Below are 15,495 nucleotides of genomic sequence, written 5' to 3' on the forward strand. Positions count from 1 at the left end.
GAACTTAAAGAACTGGTTAGTTAGAAAAACCATCTCAGATGCTGAGATTTTAAACTTAATGAAGCATCCTATCATGAGTCACAGCAAAATGTGGAATAGAACCCAAATGAATGGAAGCCTCAGAGTTTCAGTGTGGAGTCAAGAGAAAGAAAAAGTATAAGATTGTAGACAAGGAGGAAATTCTTACAGGTGAGGGCAACTGATATAAAAAAACAGAAAGAAGCTCAAAGGTTGACTAAGTTATGGAAAATGCTTTAAAAATGACAACAAAAAGGTGACTTTTTAGCATATCTAAAGAGCTGCTGTTAAATGATGACTACTACACTGGTCAGGGTTGGATAATTTATTAATTTCAGTTATTTAAAGAATATTTTTCTGGAAGACTATACCTATAATTCTGTAATAAAGGAAAAATGGAAGAGTAGAATTTGCAGATATTAGTTGTAATTCACTGATTTCTGCAAATCAAAGGGGAACTTAATTGTATCTTTCTTCTATTATGCCTTATAAGATATGCTAAGGGAAAGTCTTTCAATGTTCACAGTCAGGGTAAGAATGATTAAATGTTTAAAATCAAAGTAAGGCAATTTTCAGGAGTTTTGTACCATCATTAAAGTTCTAATGCGTTAAAGACAGTACATTTTTTTCATCAAAGATTATAATCGTGGGCTTCCCTGGTGGCTCAGTGGTTAGGAATCCGCCTGCCAATGCAGGGGACATGGGTTTGAGCCCTGGTCCGGGAAGATCCCACATGCCGCGGAGCAACTAAGCCCATGTGCCACAACTACTGAGCTTGTGCTCTAGAGCCCGCGAGCCACAACTACTGAAGCCTGTGCACCTAGAGCCCAAGCACCACAACGAAGAGTAGCCCCCACTCACCGCAACTAGAGAAAGCCCCCACGCAGCAACGAAGACCCAACACAGCCAAAAAAATAAAATAAGTTAAATAAATTTTAAAAAAAGATTATAACCATGAAAATGATTATCTGCTTTAGAACTTTCTTCCATAGCAACGATAATCCACAACTGACCACTCATTTCATTTGACTAGTTAGTAATGGCTGGTTATTAGCTTTTTGCATATTTACATATTTGTAGCCTTGACTATTATATAGCTTAATTAGCATTCTCATATTAAGAGAGAGCTAAAAACTAAATTGAAGGCTTGTGGAATTACAACTTGATGCTCTAACTCAGGTTGCTGAGACTTTTATAAGGCGCTTTAGTAAATAACAGCTTTAATTACATCAGTATACTGCATATCAAATTTAACATGCACCATTACTTAAATCACGAAGAAAAAAAAGTTCCTTTGTTAAAAGCCATGTAAATGTTTCTTAAAAGTAAATCAATATAATTAAGATCTCTGTACCAAAATTCTTTTATCTGCTACTGTATGTTAGTTTGATAACCTCTTTTGCTTATCTCTGTAAGATCTGTCTATATTTCTGGGAAGATGCTTCTGCTATTGATGGACAAAATTATAAAACAAAACTAGTTTGGTTTTGAATCAAGACAGCTAAGGTTTTGATTTTTAAAAAGCTGTTATTTACTGGAATGTCTTCTAATCCGAAGGATCCAACCTAATGGAAGTTTTCTACTTTTAATAAATGAGAGGTAGAATGGAAAAAGGTCCCAACCTAATATCAGGACAAGAGAGAAAGGTGTATTAGTTTAACCAGGACAACAAATCTAATAGACCCCAAAAGAACTATGTACTTGTAACTGTGAAAGATCTATATCAGGAAGTTATGATGGGATCAGTTACGGAAAGGGCTCTAACACTAAACTACTATGTATAGTCTGAAAACCTGAATTAAGTATGAAAGTACAAACACACTTTCAGACTTAAAGAAATTTCATTTATGACAGTTAAAGTGAAAAAGAACTCTTCTATTGTCAATACAAACTGATAACTAGTTCAATCAATCCTAACAACTTATTTGAAATCTAATGGTTTATTTAAGAGGTAAATACTGTGGGGCATCAGTCTTAAATTAAAAGGCAGTAAGTTATATTGTCCACTCTATAATCCTAAATTCCACTATTGGTTCTTAACATCTCTTTTCACATAATCACCCAACAGCCTCCACTGCTTACTGACTAAACATTCAAAATGAGGCTATGAACAAACAGTGCACATAGTCAAAATAACTTCCTCAGACATCAACATTAGCCATAACATATGCGTGGAGTATTAACATCTTTGTTTTAAAATGTAAAGTAGCCAATTTCTCAACACAATCTTCTAGATAAACGACATTTTTAAAAGAATAAATTACTATGAGGAAAGTTTATGCTTTTCAGAACTCTTTTTGGAAGGCCATTTTTCTCTTTGCCATGTGTTTTAAACATCTTAATAAATTCCAACACGGTGACCAGAACCCACACACTGCACCTGTGCTTTCTATCTTAATTAAGCCAGTAAGTACAGGCCTGCTCACTTTAATTTGTAACGGAAATGATGATAGAGTGAGTTTTAAGTTAAGGCATTAATTACCTAAATAAGCAGAATTAGCTTAATGTTTCAGAAGATCTTGCCTAAACACAACCACCAAATAAAATTTCCTGAAATTTCTGAAGCCTTTAACAGCATATTTAGGAATAAGAAAGCAGAATGCTCACTCTACCTTAGGTGGCCAAATGGATTAAATTATACTGAGAAAAAAACAGTGTGGTAGTTTAGAGACACTAAAGTTTTTGTTGCCTTTAACTACTATAGAATCAAATTCAGTGTAGTTGACCGGTGACTATTAACATTTTTTTCCTACTCGTATATAAACACTTATCTTTGAGGAAGGCCACTCTCCTTTCAAAGCAAAGGTTATGACGGTCTTAAACGCCTAAGGAGATTGATGGTCAAAATCTTATAAAAATTCTACGTGGACCTAGACAATCACATGCTACAACTGTGCACATGCCACACCATCTGCTGGATACAAGTGCCAGCACAGATTTCGTGAGCTGGCGAAGGACTGCAAGAGTCCAGAATTCTGCAAGTATTTCAAAGTGCAGGGTTCGCATTAATTTTAATTTCCTGTTGGCTCTGTAAGGAAAGAGTAGTGAAAGCACAATGGGCCACATACGCTCAAGTTCACGCCACATGTACACCTGTAATCATAGACTCTTATCCAGGGCTACCCACTAAAGCATTTGAGATTTTGTGTTTATTTCTCCTTTACCCCAGAAGAAATAAACCTGAAATATCTCCAGTTATCTTTTCATACTTTGTTAATACTCTTCCAAACATCTGGAAATACTTGACAATAATCATTTAATTAATGCAAAACTAATCGATGACAATATGCTTAAGTACTTCACTCAGCTGAAGTGGTTTCCTCAGTCCATACAAGTAGGGCCTGAAGAGAACAAGAAGTTCTTTGACTAAGGAGCGCACCACAAAAGAAACCTGGAGCCAGCATCTCTTTAAAGAGCAAAAGCACTCTCGGTATTTAAGTAGCGAGAGCAGGTGGTAGCGTACTGCTACATTGGTGAAAACTGGCAGATGCTCTTGGCTTAAGTTTTTACCTCCAGGCTTCCTACAGGGCCTGCGTTCCTCAGGGCTTTCCAAAGGCTTGGCTTCACTACAAGCCTTTGCGGGGGCTCCTGTATTCCACCACTTATTATGCTCCACAGCCGCTGGCTGCTCTAGCAGGGTGAAAAGATACTAAGAAAGATTCCTAAAATGCCCCTAAGGCTCCAGCAGCAGGTTTGCTACCTTCTGCAGGTTCACTGCTTTCTGCATTTTGCAGCAGTGAGGTTTTTTGGGTTTTGTGGAGTTTTCCCCATCACCATACTGATTTTCCAATCCAGAGTCAGAGGTAGAGTTGTAAAAAAAACCCAGGAAAGTTCAAGGCACATGTGTACTTGAAGGAGAGGACTTTTTTTCCCCTTCTGCCACAATTATTGAGACTGTTTCTCCAAGTGCTGCCCTGGAGGATTTTTGGGTCCCTTAGCTCAAAGGAACAACACAAACTGAATATTTAAGAATCACAGAAATCCAAAAACATTACCTTACAATTCAGTTTGAGTCAAAGACAAAAAAATAACTGATTTACCTAATTCCTCTTATACTAGCAACTATTGTCAATCCAATTTCTTTTTTTAAAATTTGGAACCAATATAGTGGGTTAACAGATGGCTTTTAAAGTTTTTGTTCTTATTCCAAAATCTTTACATTACCCAAAATGTATCTATTTATGTATGAATGATAGTGTAATTTCTGCAAAACATGATCTACATGCTCTCCATTTAACACTAAACAATCTGGATGCTAAGGCTGTTTGGAAATAATTCTAACAAAAACTGAAACATTTGACTAGTGCTATAATAAACAGATTTGCCTTTTACATTTGTTTTAGAAATCTTCACAGCCACACCCTAAACAGAACTTTTTTAGTAGAGTTAAAATAATTGGTTCAGTTAGCCTAAATATATTTTATCCTATCTTTATGCTACCCTCAAGTTGGTGAAATCACAAATTATTTCTCTTATCAGCTCCTTACATCCAAGAACGTAACAGGAAACAACCAATTCACAGAAAATCTAAAAGACAAATGCTAAAGAAAATACACCAATTAAGTTGCATACAGGCTTTAAGACAAAGAATGCTTCCTACTCCGCACATCTGCCTAGCAGGTGTCTCTCTGAATAAGTTTTGTCCTTTAGGAATCCGCTCTGAATACTGCAAAAGACAACGAAGTATTCACTTTCATTTTTCTTTTTTGAAACCTCTTTTTCTCACGGCAGAAAGAGAAGCCTTCTATGTCCTAGAAACATGGTAAAAATGACTTTGGGTAGTTTTAAGCAACTTATATTGAATAGACATAGGAATGACATAAAATCTAGCTCTCTTGGAAGGTATCCTTGAGATACATCATAAAGAGGGGAGATAAACACATAAACCTTAGCACGCTTTTACACTTTGATGAGTCACATTTTTAACATTCTATATCTAATGTATGATGGAATGAGTAAGACCAGATTTCCCTTATCAATACCAGCTGGTGTCTTAAGTAGAAATCTCTTTGCTTTTAGTCCATTTCCTTACTTTGTAAGCAAAGTATTCCATCAAACCCTTTACACTTTGTCCTACCTCTGCTTCCTCTTTTCCTACTCTCTTCTAGCCTCTCTTACACACTTTTCTTTTCTTTTCTCTCTTTTTTTTTAAACACACTCACTACTACTCTTAGCAAATTCTTTGTTCATCTCCTGGCAATCCTTCCTTTATTCATGTCTTATTTATTCCCATTTGCATTCCCTCAGTAGCTATTGCAAACATTTTTCACTTTCCTCAAGGTGATGAAGAGGGCTGAGCAGTTGACAGGTGTAGTAAATGTTGGGGAAGAAAGAACTCCTGCTCTAGTCATTCCTCCCCCTCTGCTTTCCCTTTTTAAGGCTACATGCCCTGTGTAAGTCAGAAAAGAAATCAGTCTGCGAAAATTAAATCCGGTCCTATGATCTCTTGGAGCCTCTTTCCAGCTGTGAGGACACTTTCCTTCTTTTTTTTTTTTTTCTTAAATTTCACCTTCTATTATTTAGCTCCTCATCTTAACCAATATAGTACTCTTTAATCCAATAAGTCGGCTATTTCTGTTGATTAACAACCTTTCTAGTGTCTCCTACATCTATCCCTGTTTTTGTTGTTTGGTTCTTTTCCATTTTATTACCCTATTATTTCAAGTCTGTTTCACAGACCTGATTTTCCCCTACCTCTAGTCTTTTTCTGTCAATCAATCTTGCATGCTACCATCAAAATTAATATACTTAAAACACTTTTCATCACGTCATTTTCCAACCTAAAAACCTTCAGTGGCTTTCCACTGTCTAGGAAATAAAATTTCAGACTTTGCAGTCTTACATTCAAGGCTTCCACCATCTGACCCAAACCTAGCTTTCATTTTATCTCCCATATTATTTTAAATGAACTTGACGGTCTCCACTTCATTGTCACCCAATATATCTTGTATATATATATGTTGTATATATATATATATATCTTCCTACCTCTAAGCTTTTTGTTATGCACATCATTCTCTGTACTGCCTACCTTCTCTTCTACTATCCATCTTCCAATTTTAGACAAAGTCCTCCTCTACTATATGATTTCATAAACTACTCCAACCTTTACTGAGTCCTCCTCTTATGCATGATATCTGAATTATTGCTCTGGATTATAATTTAACACTTTACTAACATATTTTCTCAGCTTAATAAATGCACATACATATGTGTATATAAATATATATATATATTTTTAACCCATAGTGCCTAGCACAATCCAAAGCAGAAAAAAGAACATTTGTTAAACTAGTTTAAGGTTTTCTAACAAATTTTGGAATTTCCAGATAGAAGGACTCCAGAATCTACAATGGGCTGAAAATATTACCAGAAGTTTACTTATAAGAGCTGGCCACTAGAAAAACTGATGCTCTCATTCACAAAACTAGAATGAGCTTAAAAGGGACAGTAGAAGGCTGCATGTCAAAAGTTGCTGTGTATGAATCTTCTAAAAGTAGGGTACTGAAATGGCCCTCATCAAAATCACTAATGACCTCCAATTTCCTAAATTCATTCTTTTAAATTCTGTTGAATTTTAATACGGACAACTTCTAGTAGATTATTTGCAAAGATGACCACAATAATTCCATTCATTCCACACGACCCTCTGCAATATGACTTTGCTAGTCTTTTCATCATGAGGTGAAATCTATTTCCATATCCTTTGAATCTGGATTGGCCTTGTGAATATATTTTGACTAAGAATATGGCAGAAGTGACACTATGTGAATCCTTTTTTTCCCCCTCTTACTTTTTTTTTATACATAACTTAAAATCCACCATTTTAACCATTTTTAAGTGTAGAGTTCAGTGGCATTAAGTACATCCACAATCCATCCCCAGGACTCTTTTCATCTTCCAAAACTCAAGTTCTGTACGCAAAAACCAATAACTCCCTATTTCCCCCTCCTCCAGCGCTTGGCAATTACCATTCTATTTTCTGTTTCTATGAATTTGACTACTCTAGGTACTGCATATTAAGTGGAATCATACAGTATTTGTTCTTTTGTGACTGGCTATGTTACTTAGCTTATTATCTTCAAAGTTCACCATATTACGGCTTGTGTCAAAATTTCCTTCCTTTTTTTTTTTTTTTTTTGGCTGTATGCAGGCCTCTCACTGTTGTGGCCTCTCCCGTTGCGGAGCACAGGCTCCAGACGCGCAGGCTCAGCGGCCATGGCTCACGGGCCTAGCTGCTCCGCGGCATGTGGGATCTTCCCGGACCGGGGCACGAACCTGTGTCCCCTAGCATCGGCAGGCGAACTCTCAACCACTGCGCCACCAGGGAAGCCCAATTTCCTTCCTTTTTAGGCTGAAAAATATTTCACTGTATGTGTATATCACATTTTGTTTATTCACCCGTCAACGGACACCTGGGTTGCTTCCGCCTTTTGGCAATTGTGAATAACGTTGCTATGAACATAGATGTACAAATATCTGTTCAAGTCTCTGCTTTCACTCATTTCTTTTGGGTATATATCCAGAAATGGAATTGCTGGATCACATGGTAATCTATGTTCAGTTTTTTTTGAGGAATGCCATACTGTTTTCCACAGAGGTACCATTTTACATTTGCAGCGCCCAAGGAAGGGTTCCAATTTCTCCACATCCTCACCAACACTTGTTATTTTCTGTGTGTGTGTACGTGTGTGTGTATATAATGGGTGTGAAATAGTATCTCATGGTTTTGATCTGGGTTTCTCTAATGATTAGTGACATTAAACATCTTTTCATTTGTTTTTGGCCATTTATATATCTTCTTTGGAGAAATATTTATTGGAGTACTTTGACCATTTTTAAATTGGGTTGCTTAGTTTTTTGTTGTTGAGTTCTTTATATATCCTAGATACTAACCCCTTATCGGATACATGATTTACATGTTTTCTTCCATTCTGTGGGCTGACTTTTCTTTGCTGACAGTGTACTTTGATGCACAAAAATTTTAATTTTTATATAGTCCAATTTATCTATTTTTTCTTTTGTTGCCTGTGCTTTTGGTGTCATATCTAAGAAATCACTGCCAAATCCAATGTCACGCAGCTTTTCCCCTATGTTTTTTCGACAAGTTTTATAGTTACAGTTCGTATGTTTATTTAGATCCTTGATTCATTTTGAGTTAATTTTTGTATTTTTGTATATGGTGTAAGGTATAGGCCCAACTTCGTGCATGTGGCTATCCAGTTTTCCCAGCATCATTTGTTGACAAGACTATCCTTTCCTCATTGAATGGTCTTAGTACGCTTGCTGAAAATCTCTGACAATATATGTGATGGTTTATTTCTGGGTTTTCTACTCTACTCCATCTGTCTATATGTCTGTCTGTTTTGATTACTGTAGCTTTGTAGCAGTTTGGAAATCAGGAAGTATGAGACCTCCAACTTTGTTTCTCTTTTTCCAGGTTGTTTTGACTATTCAAGTCCCTTGAAATTCCAAATGAATTTTAGATGGATTTTTCTATTTCTACAAAAATGTCATTGGGATTTTAATAGAAATTACACTGAATCTGTAGGTTGCTTTGGACAATACTGACATCTTAACCATATTGTCTTCCAATCCATGAACATGAGATGTCATTCCATGTATTGGTGTCTTCTATAGTTACTTTCAGCAGTGTTTTGTAGTTTTCAATGTACAAGTCTTTCATCTCCTTGGTTAAGATTATTCCTAAGTACTCATTCTTTTTGATGGTATTGTAAATGGATTCTAAACTTAGGACTCAAGAGGCCTTACAATTTCTTCTATCACCTTCTTGGAAGGCTGCTACCACAACATAAAACCTCCAGGCTTGCCTGACAGGGTCATATGGCCTAGCCAACTGTCAGCACAACTGCCTGACACATGAGTGATTTTAGAGACATTATTCAGCACCATTCAAGCTGCTAGATGATTTCAGCCACTTGAGAGACTCCAGGTGAGACTAGCAGAAGAACCACTCAGCTGAACCTAGTCAAACTGCTTACTCACAAAACTGTAAGCAAATGAAATAGTTATTTTAAGTTCTAAATTTTGGGGGTGGTAGCAAAGACTAACTGAAACAGAAATAAATCATTTTATTTGCTATTTATTAACTATGATAATTTATTCATTACTTTGTAGCTCATTTCAAACTGTTTTCCAGAGGCTCTTAAGATTTATTCCAACTGAGTTAAGACAGAGTTCTTTGATTCATCAAAGATTCATCATGTTTACGAATGATTTTAAGCTTAAAGTCAGCATTCTAAATAATTCATATATTTTTTAAAAGGAGGTAGCATAAAATGAAATCTTACTAGAACTATAGAAATACAGATTTTATTTTTCTAATTTATAAACTCAAAACTGAAAAAACAGTAAGGAGATATTACGATTAATGTTTTCAGACTAACCTGTGCCATGGCTAATATTTGCTAGCACTTAGTACTAAATTTATTAAGGACAGATTTTGAAACTTTATTATCTGATTATTTAAAAACTTAATCACAATATTTAGGAGAAAAGTATTTAACATTAGAAGTATTTATAATCACAAAGCATTTAGAGGCATGGTGTCTAGGCAAAACTGCTTGATAGTATTTAAAAATTTAGAAGATATAGATATATCTAAAATTTTATTTACTTATAAATATACTTATTAACAAATATAGCTGTAGTTATTTTACATGAAAATTTTACAGAACAATATGCAAAAGTAAATGCTATTTATAATACATGCTAAAGCAAAAATTTACCTCAAAAATTCCTAGATTAAAGAACTCATTTTAAAAATTTACTCTCTCAAGTTGTGGTAAGAGTTGTTTTAGAATTATTTATCTGTATTACATGCATTCTTTAAAAGAAATAAATAATAAGGAGCAGGACAGAAGAAATAAGGAGAAAGTGTAATAAGAGGCAAGAAGGCACAGTTTTAGGGACTTCTCTGATGGTCCAGTGGTTAAGAATCCGCCTTCCAATGCAGGGGACGAGGGTTCAATCCCTGGTCAGGGAACTAAGATCCCACATGCCACCGCGCAACTAAGCCCGCGCACAGCAACTACTGAGCCCACGTGCTCTGGAGCCCATGCGCCACAACTAGAGAGACCACATGCTGCAACTACTGAGCCCGTGAGCTCTGGAGTCCACGTGCCACAACTAGAGAGAAGCCCACACGCCACAACAAAGAGCCTACGTGCCACAACGAAAGATCCTGCATGCCACAACTAAGACCCAATGCGGCCAAATAATAAAATTAAATTAAAAACAAAAAAGTTGATTAAAAAAAAAAAAAAGAAGGCACAGTTTTATACTGAAGTTTATATTCCTAACTAGACATAGGACTATTATTTCTGACAAACCAAGTGGAGTTAACGCTATGTGACTTAACTTTCATAGTTGAGGCAAATTTCTCAAAGTTGATGTCATAAATACCTTTGCATCATTTGTTTAGGAAACTGAATTTACTGTCAGAAATATCTCATATTTGCATTATTAAAAACATCTTTTAACACAGTTGTCATTTTAGTTTTAAAGAGTCCTAAATATTTCTCTAAATTTGGGCTATAATTTATTTAACCATAAGCAATTATTTACATTTCTCTGCAACTACATTTCTACAAGCAAACTACAATTTAACCATTCCCCTACCCATATATAGCAATATACTGAATATTAATATACAGTCTATAATTTTAATCATACACACACACACACACACACAACCTATGTTTCTCAATGTGGTGACAAAACAGAGTAGGAGAAAACATATATGGAAGAATTAAAATGTACTTACAAAGTCAAAGTCTCCGTCTTGAGGAACTTTCCAGTTATCAGGAAAAACATTTTTAGACATAGGGAAGGGTTCATGCATATTCTGATTACAGTTTTCATGACTCTTATTCTTGAAGTCCTGTTTATCAAAGTAATCCATGAAAGATGGTCTTTGTACTTGTGGTGAAGTCGCATTTCCTTAGGTAAACAAAGAACATAAGGAGGGTATAAGTTCTTACATTTACTTAAAGAACTATGATTTTTACTGAAGTATGATTTTTTAATTAATCAATATAATAAGTTTTCACTGGTCAGATTCAAGACCAACATAGTCAATTTAATGATGAACAAAGTAAAATAAAATAAGAATGAAATAACAAAAATATCCCGGTTCTAAAGCTAAATTCAAGATCTTTCCCTTAAAACCTGCTGCTTCTCCACATGCTCTTTGTCTGCTAAAGTCAACATTCTTTACATAATCCCCAAAGTGATCAAGTTGAGAATTAACCCAGACTCGTTTCTCACCAAACCAAACTGATCATTAGGTCTTTTTTAATGCTACTGCTCTATCCACCACTGCTACTGTCTTAGTTTAGCTTCTAATCATTTCCTACCTAGGCCATTGTAACACCCTCCAAACTGGTCTCCTTCCCTCATCTCAGTTTTGATTTTAGTCACACTGACAACATAGTGACCTTCTAAATGCAAATCAAACCATGTCTTTCTTCTGTTTAGAATCTTTCAATGGCTCCTCATTTTCTACACTGAATGATTAAAGTAGAAAACAAACATTTAGAACAACTAGATTTTCCCAGTGATTTTCAAACTGGATTCCTTAAGCCCTAGAGTTCCAAAAAAAAGATCCTAAGTGACCACCACAAAGACACCTCCCTATACAGTTCTCCAGACAGTAAGTTACCTACCTTCTTAAAAATTTCCTGTGATAGGACGTACACTTCCCCACAAGGAAGCCTGCTGGGCAACTCTAAGTTACAAAAAGTGTTGTTTTTTTTTTAATGTGAACTTGAAATATGTCTTTCTGTAATTTACACTCATGTTCCAAATAAATTTCTCTTTCATATACCAGTCCCTCAAATATCTGAAGACAGATAATGACTCCTGTCTTGGTTATCATTTTAAGGTGAAACATCCTCAGTTCCTTTCATATGACATGTTTTTGAGACTCATCATCATCTAGTTTACTTGCCTGTGGAGACATTCCAGTCTCTACATGATCCTCTAAAATCAGACATGACATTGCTAATAGTAATCTGGCCAATTTAGAATGTATTTGTAATAGTACTAACGCAGCTTAAAACTACAGTAAGTATTATGAAAACTAGGTAACATTACTGGCTCGGGATGAGCTATAAGGTAATTTTGTAAAAATTCCTGCAGTTGGAGAAGTAGAAGTCCAATCAGAAATGAGTAGTGACAATATAAAGGAAAGAGGAAGACTAATACTTGGGGCTGACTAAAGAAAACAAGAAAACCACTGGGAAATTTCATTCCAGGAATCTCCTCTTCCATTTGCAATAGTCCTGTGCCTACTTCTAACGCTATCCTAATCAGAAGCTTCTATCCCAAGTTATAGGAGCCACCACTAATGCCCTAGTGGCTCAAGGTGAAAAAGTTGTAACCTAATTTCTAGAGGCTCTCCGTTCCTGAAGACGACAAGGGGTCTCTCTTGTGGGGAGGAGTGGCCATATAACACAATTTTGACCGATGATACATAAGAAGAAGGTTCCTAGGAAAGCTCTGTTTTCTTGATACAGGCATCACCTCTCTGTTTCTGCCTGCTCCTTTCTCCTTCCTGGAATGCAGACTTAATGGCAGAAGATCTAACAGTTATTCTGCAAACACGAGGATGAGAGTACTACCCTAAAGATGGTGTCACGGAAAGAATCTCTAATGACATAATGAAATCACTCTACCAATGCAGCACACTCTGCTTCTGGATTTCTTGTTAAATGAGAAGACATTAATACTATTCTATTTAAACAATCGTTACCTGGTTTTTCTGGTACCTATAACCAAATTCAGTCCCTAACTATTACGTTTCTATTCCCAAGTGGAGGATGTAAAAAGATATAGGGGCAGCAACCTTCAATTTGACTACAGAACACCCCAATTGAAACGTGAAATCCACTACTACATAGTGGTTTAATTATCAGTACATTTCAGATATATTAGTTTCAAGGGTCTTTTACAAGCTGATCTCAAAACCTATGGTGAAATGCCTGTTGGATTCCACACTCAAAATTTAAGAAAATAACCCATTCCTATATTTAGAAATAAACATTCTCACAGAGAGTTAACAAAAGTCTAAAAATCAACTGAAATAAAAGAAGGTAGTCTGTTCCATTAGATTTTTCTGTTTGGATGACTTTATAACAGTATATTATTAACCAAGATATGCTTATACACAATTTTTTATTCAAATGTATGTGCTTATACTTCTAAATATTTTCCATTGTTTAGTTTAAAACTTACTATCAACATTTTGAGTATATCTTTTTTATATACAAAGAAAATTTTAAAAACAATTTTTAAAAATTTCTAAGGAAGAAAATAGGCTAGGTATGTTTTAAAAGTTAATGGGAGGGAGCAGCTGTAATTGGCCAGTCATATTTAACCACACGATATGAAACACATGTCCACAGTGTGCAGCTGAGTCTCCAGGGAGATGCATGTTCACAGAAGGGACAAAGACGATGATGCGTCTGACTTACAATTTATTTTTAAAAGAAGAAATAGTAGGCCCTTCGACAGGAGAGTAAAGCAGGAAATCTCAAGATAGTAACCACTGTCATATGTGATTGTGGTTGCTATGGCGAATACTTTTTTTAAATACACAGAAAATAATCACATAAAATTGACATCAATTTCTCCAGTTGTAGTTGAATTCTGACCCTAGCTTATAAGAATATTTTTAATTTTTTTTGTGCTTTACGCAGGCCTCTCACTGCTGTAGCCCCTCCCGTCGCGGAGCACAGGCTCTGGACGTGCAGGCCCAGCGGCCGTGGCCCACGGGCCCAGCCGCTCCGCGGCATGCGGGATCCCCCCGGACCGGGGCACGAACCCGTGTCCCCTGCATTGGCAGGTGGACCCCCAACCACTGCGCCACCAGGGAAGCCCATATTTTTAATTTTAATAATAAATTTGATGTTCAAAATTACCTTGTCCCTCACTTTTGGTCCCAATTCCTTCAACTACTTGCTGTGGCACTAAAAACCCATTAGCAATAAAGAATAAAATAACCGTCACTCTATCCTTTTGTGCATGTGAAATTTTAAAGAAAAAAATTCTTTCTTCTCCTTCAAACATTCCCTAAAACATATATAAGAAAACTAAATTGTACAGTATTTAATACCTTTTACAAAATATGCCAGTCTACTCACAATTATTCACTAACTTTTCTAATTTACACGTCTTCTAAACAGGTGAAAAGTTGTCATGAAAATTTAAATATATAAAGGAATTTTTATAATACTTTAACAAAATGTAATTTAATTTTTAATTTCTTAGCATGATTGTAACAAAGATAGCCAGATGCAAAAATGAAATAATCATAACTTTAGCATAATATATTTCAACATCAAAGGATTTATGAATATTACCTAATTTGTTCTTCTAAAACAATTTAAGATGTGGGTGTTCCACCTGATTAATGATCTTGGAAATCTGTCCTTTAATTTGTTGCCAAGAGTACAGTGAATACATATAAAAACCAGAATGTTAATACAGAAGCTACTGACATCAGCTTTTTCTTAACTTCATCAGACTGTACTTTGAAACAAAGGAGGATACAGACAACATGGAGAAGATCCAGAGGCTATTCATAAAAAAAGATTAAATGCTTAGAAAGTAATACCTGCACAAAGGTTAAAGGGAATGAAATTGTTCAGCCAGGAAAAGTCTGAGGATACAATTTAATAAGTATCCAAGTATATATGAAGGGGTCTTGCACAGAAAACAGCTGTTTTCCATCTCCACTGAGGGCAAAATAAAAGGAAACAGACCAATTGAAGCCCAAGGATTTTAGTTAAATAGAAGGAATGATTTCCTGTGTGAGTCATGAACACTGCAACAGCCACTGTGTGTCTATGGAAGCCCTTTCTCCAGAGGCCTTTATAAGAAAGACTGATTTCCATTTGTACAAGACTAATCTTTACATGCTTGTCCGTGCTCTGTGCTGGTAAAAGAGGTATCCTACGACCAAAATCCCTACACTAATTGGCTCGAGCTGGGTCACATATCACTGAACATTCCACAGAGCAAAAGCACACAGAAGAACAGACCATATGCAATACCCACAGGTAACTCCAAACCATTGTAGCCACACCTTACCTGGACACCTAGTAACTCTGCAGAGGAAAATGAAGGGTTCCTAATTGCCCAGTAATATGCTGGGCATTTGCACCCAGCTGCAAGTGGGACCTGTAGTTTACTATTGTCACCTTGATTGCTATGTCACTGGCAAAATTAATCTTAAAGAGGCACGTAACAATTTTTCATGAAAGAAGAGTAAGACCTCTGGAGAAGTAGGAAAGTGATCTACCTACACACTCCCCTAACCTGGCTAATTGCTTCTTGGCACCTGAAATTCCATCCTTAGTTACTTACTCCTTTGGCTCAAAGCTTTGTAGTTTTGGGGAAAAAATGTAAATATTTCAAGAAGATAAAACATCATTAAGCATTTTCACACCTGCA

At 35.9% G+C, this 15,495-nt stretch overlaps 1 protein-coding gene across 2 annotated transcripts in view; it reads right to left on the reverse strand.

Moving 5' to 3' along the window:
* The window catches only part of STK3 (serine/threonine kinase 3), a 321,732-nt gene that overhangs the window by 62,964 nt on the left and 243,273 nt on the right, over positions 1-15,495 (reverse strand). For both annotated transcript variants that reach the window (XM_027131492.1, XM_027131491.1), the window contains one exon: positions 10,805-10,980. In XM_027131492.1, the coding sequence (XP_026987293.1) occupies positions 10,805-10,980 (176 nt within the window). The remainder of the gene's footprint in view (positions 1-10,804; positions 10,981-15,495) is intronic.

The sequence above is a fragment of the Aethalodelphis obliquidens genome, unplaced genomic scaffold (genome assembly GCF_003676395.1).
Source record: "Aethalodelphis obliquidens isolate GAN/ISIS:26980383/991018 unplaced genomic scaffold, ASM367639v1 scaffold39, whole genome shotgun sequence".
In the NCBI taxonomy this organism is placed as follows: domain Eukaryota; kingdom Metazoa; phylum Chordata; class Mammalia; order Artiodactyla; family Delphinidae; genus Aethalodelphis; species Aethalodelphis obliquidens.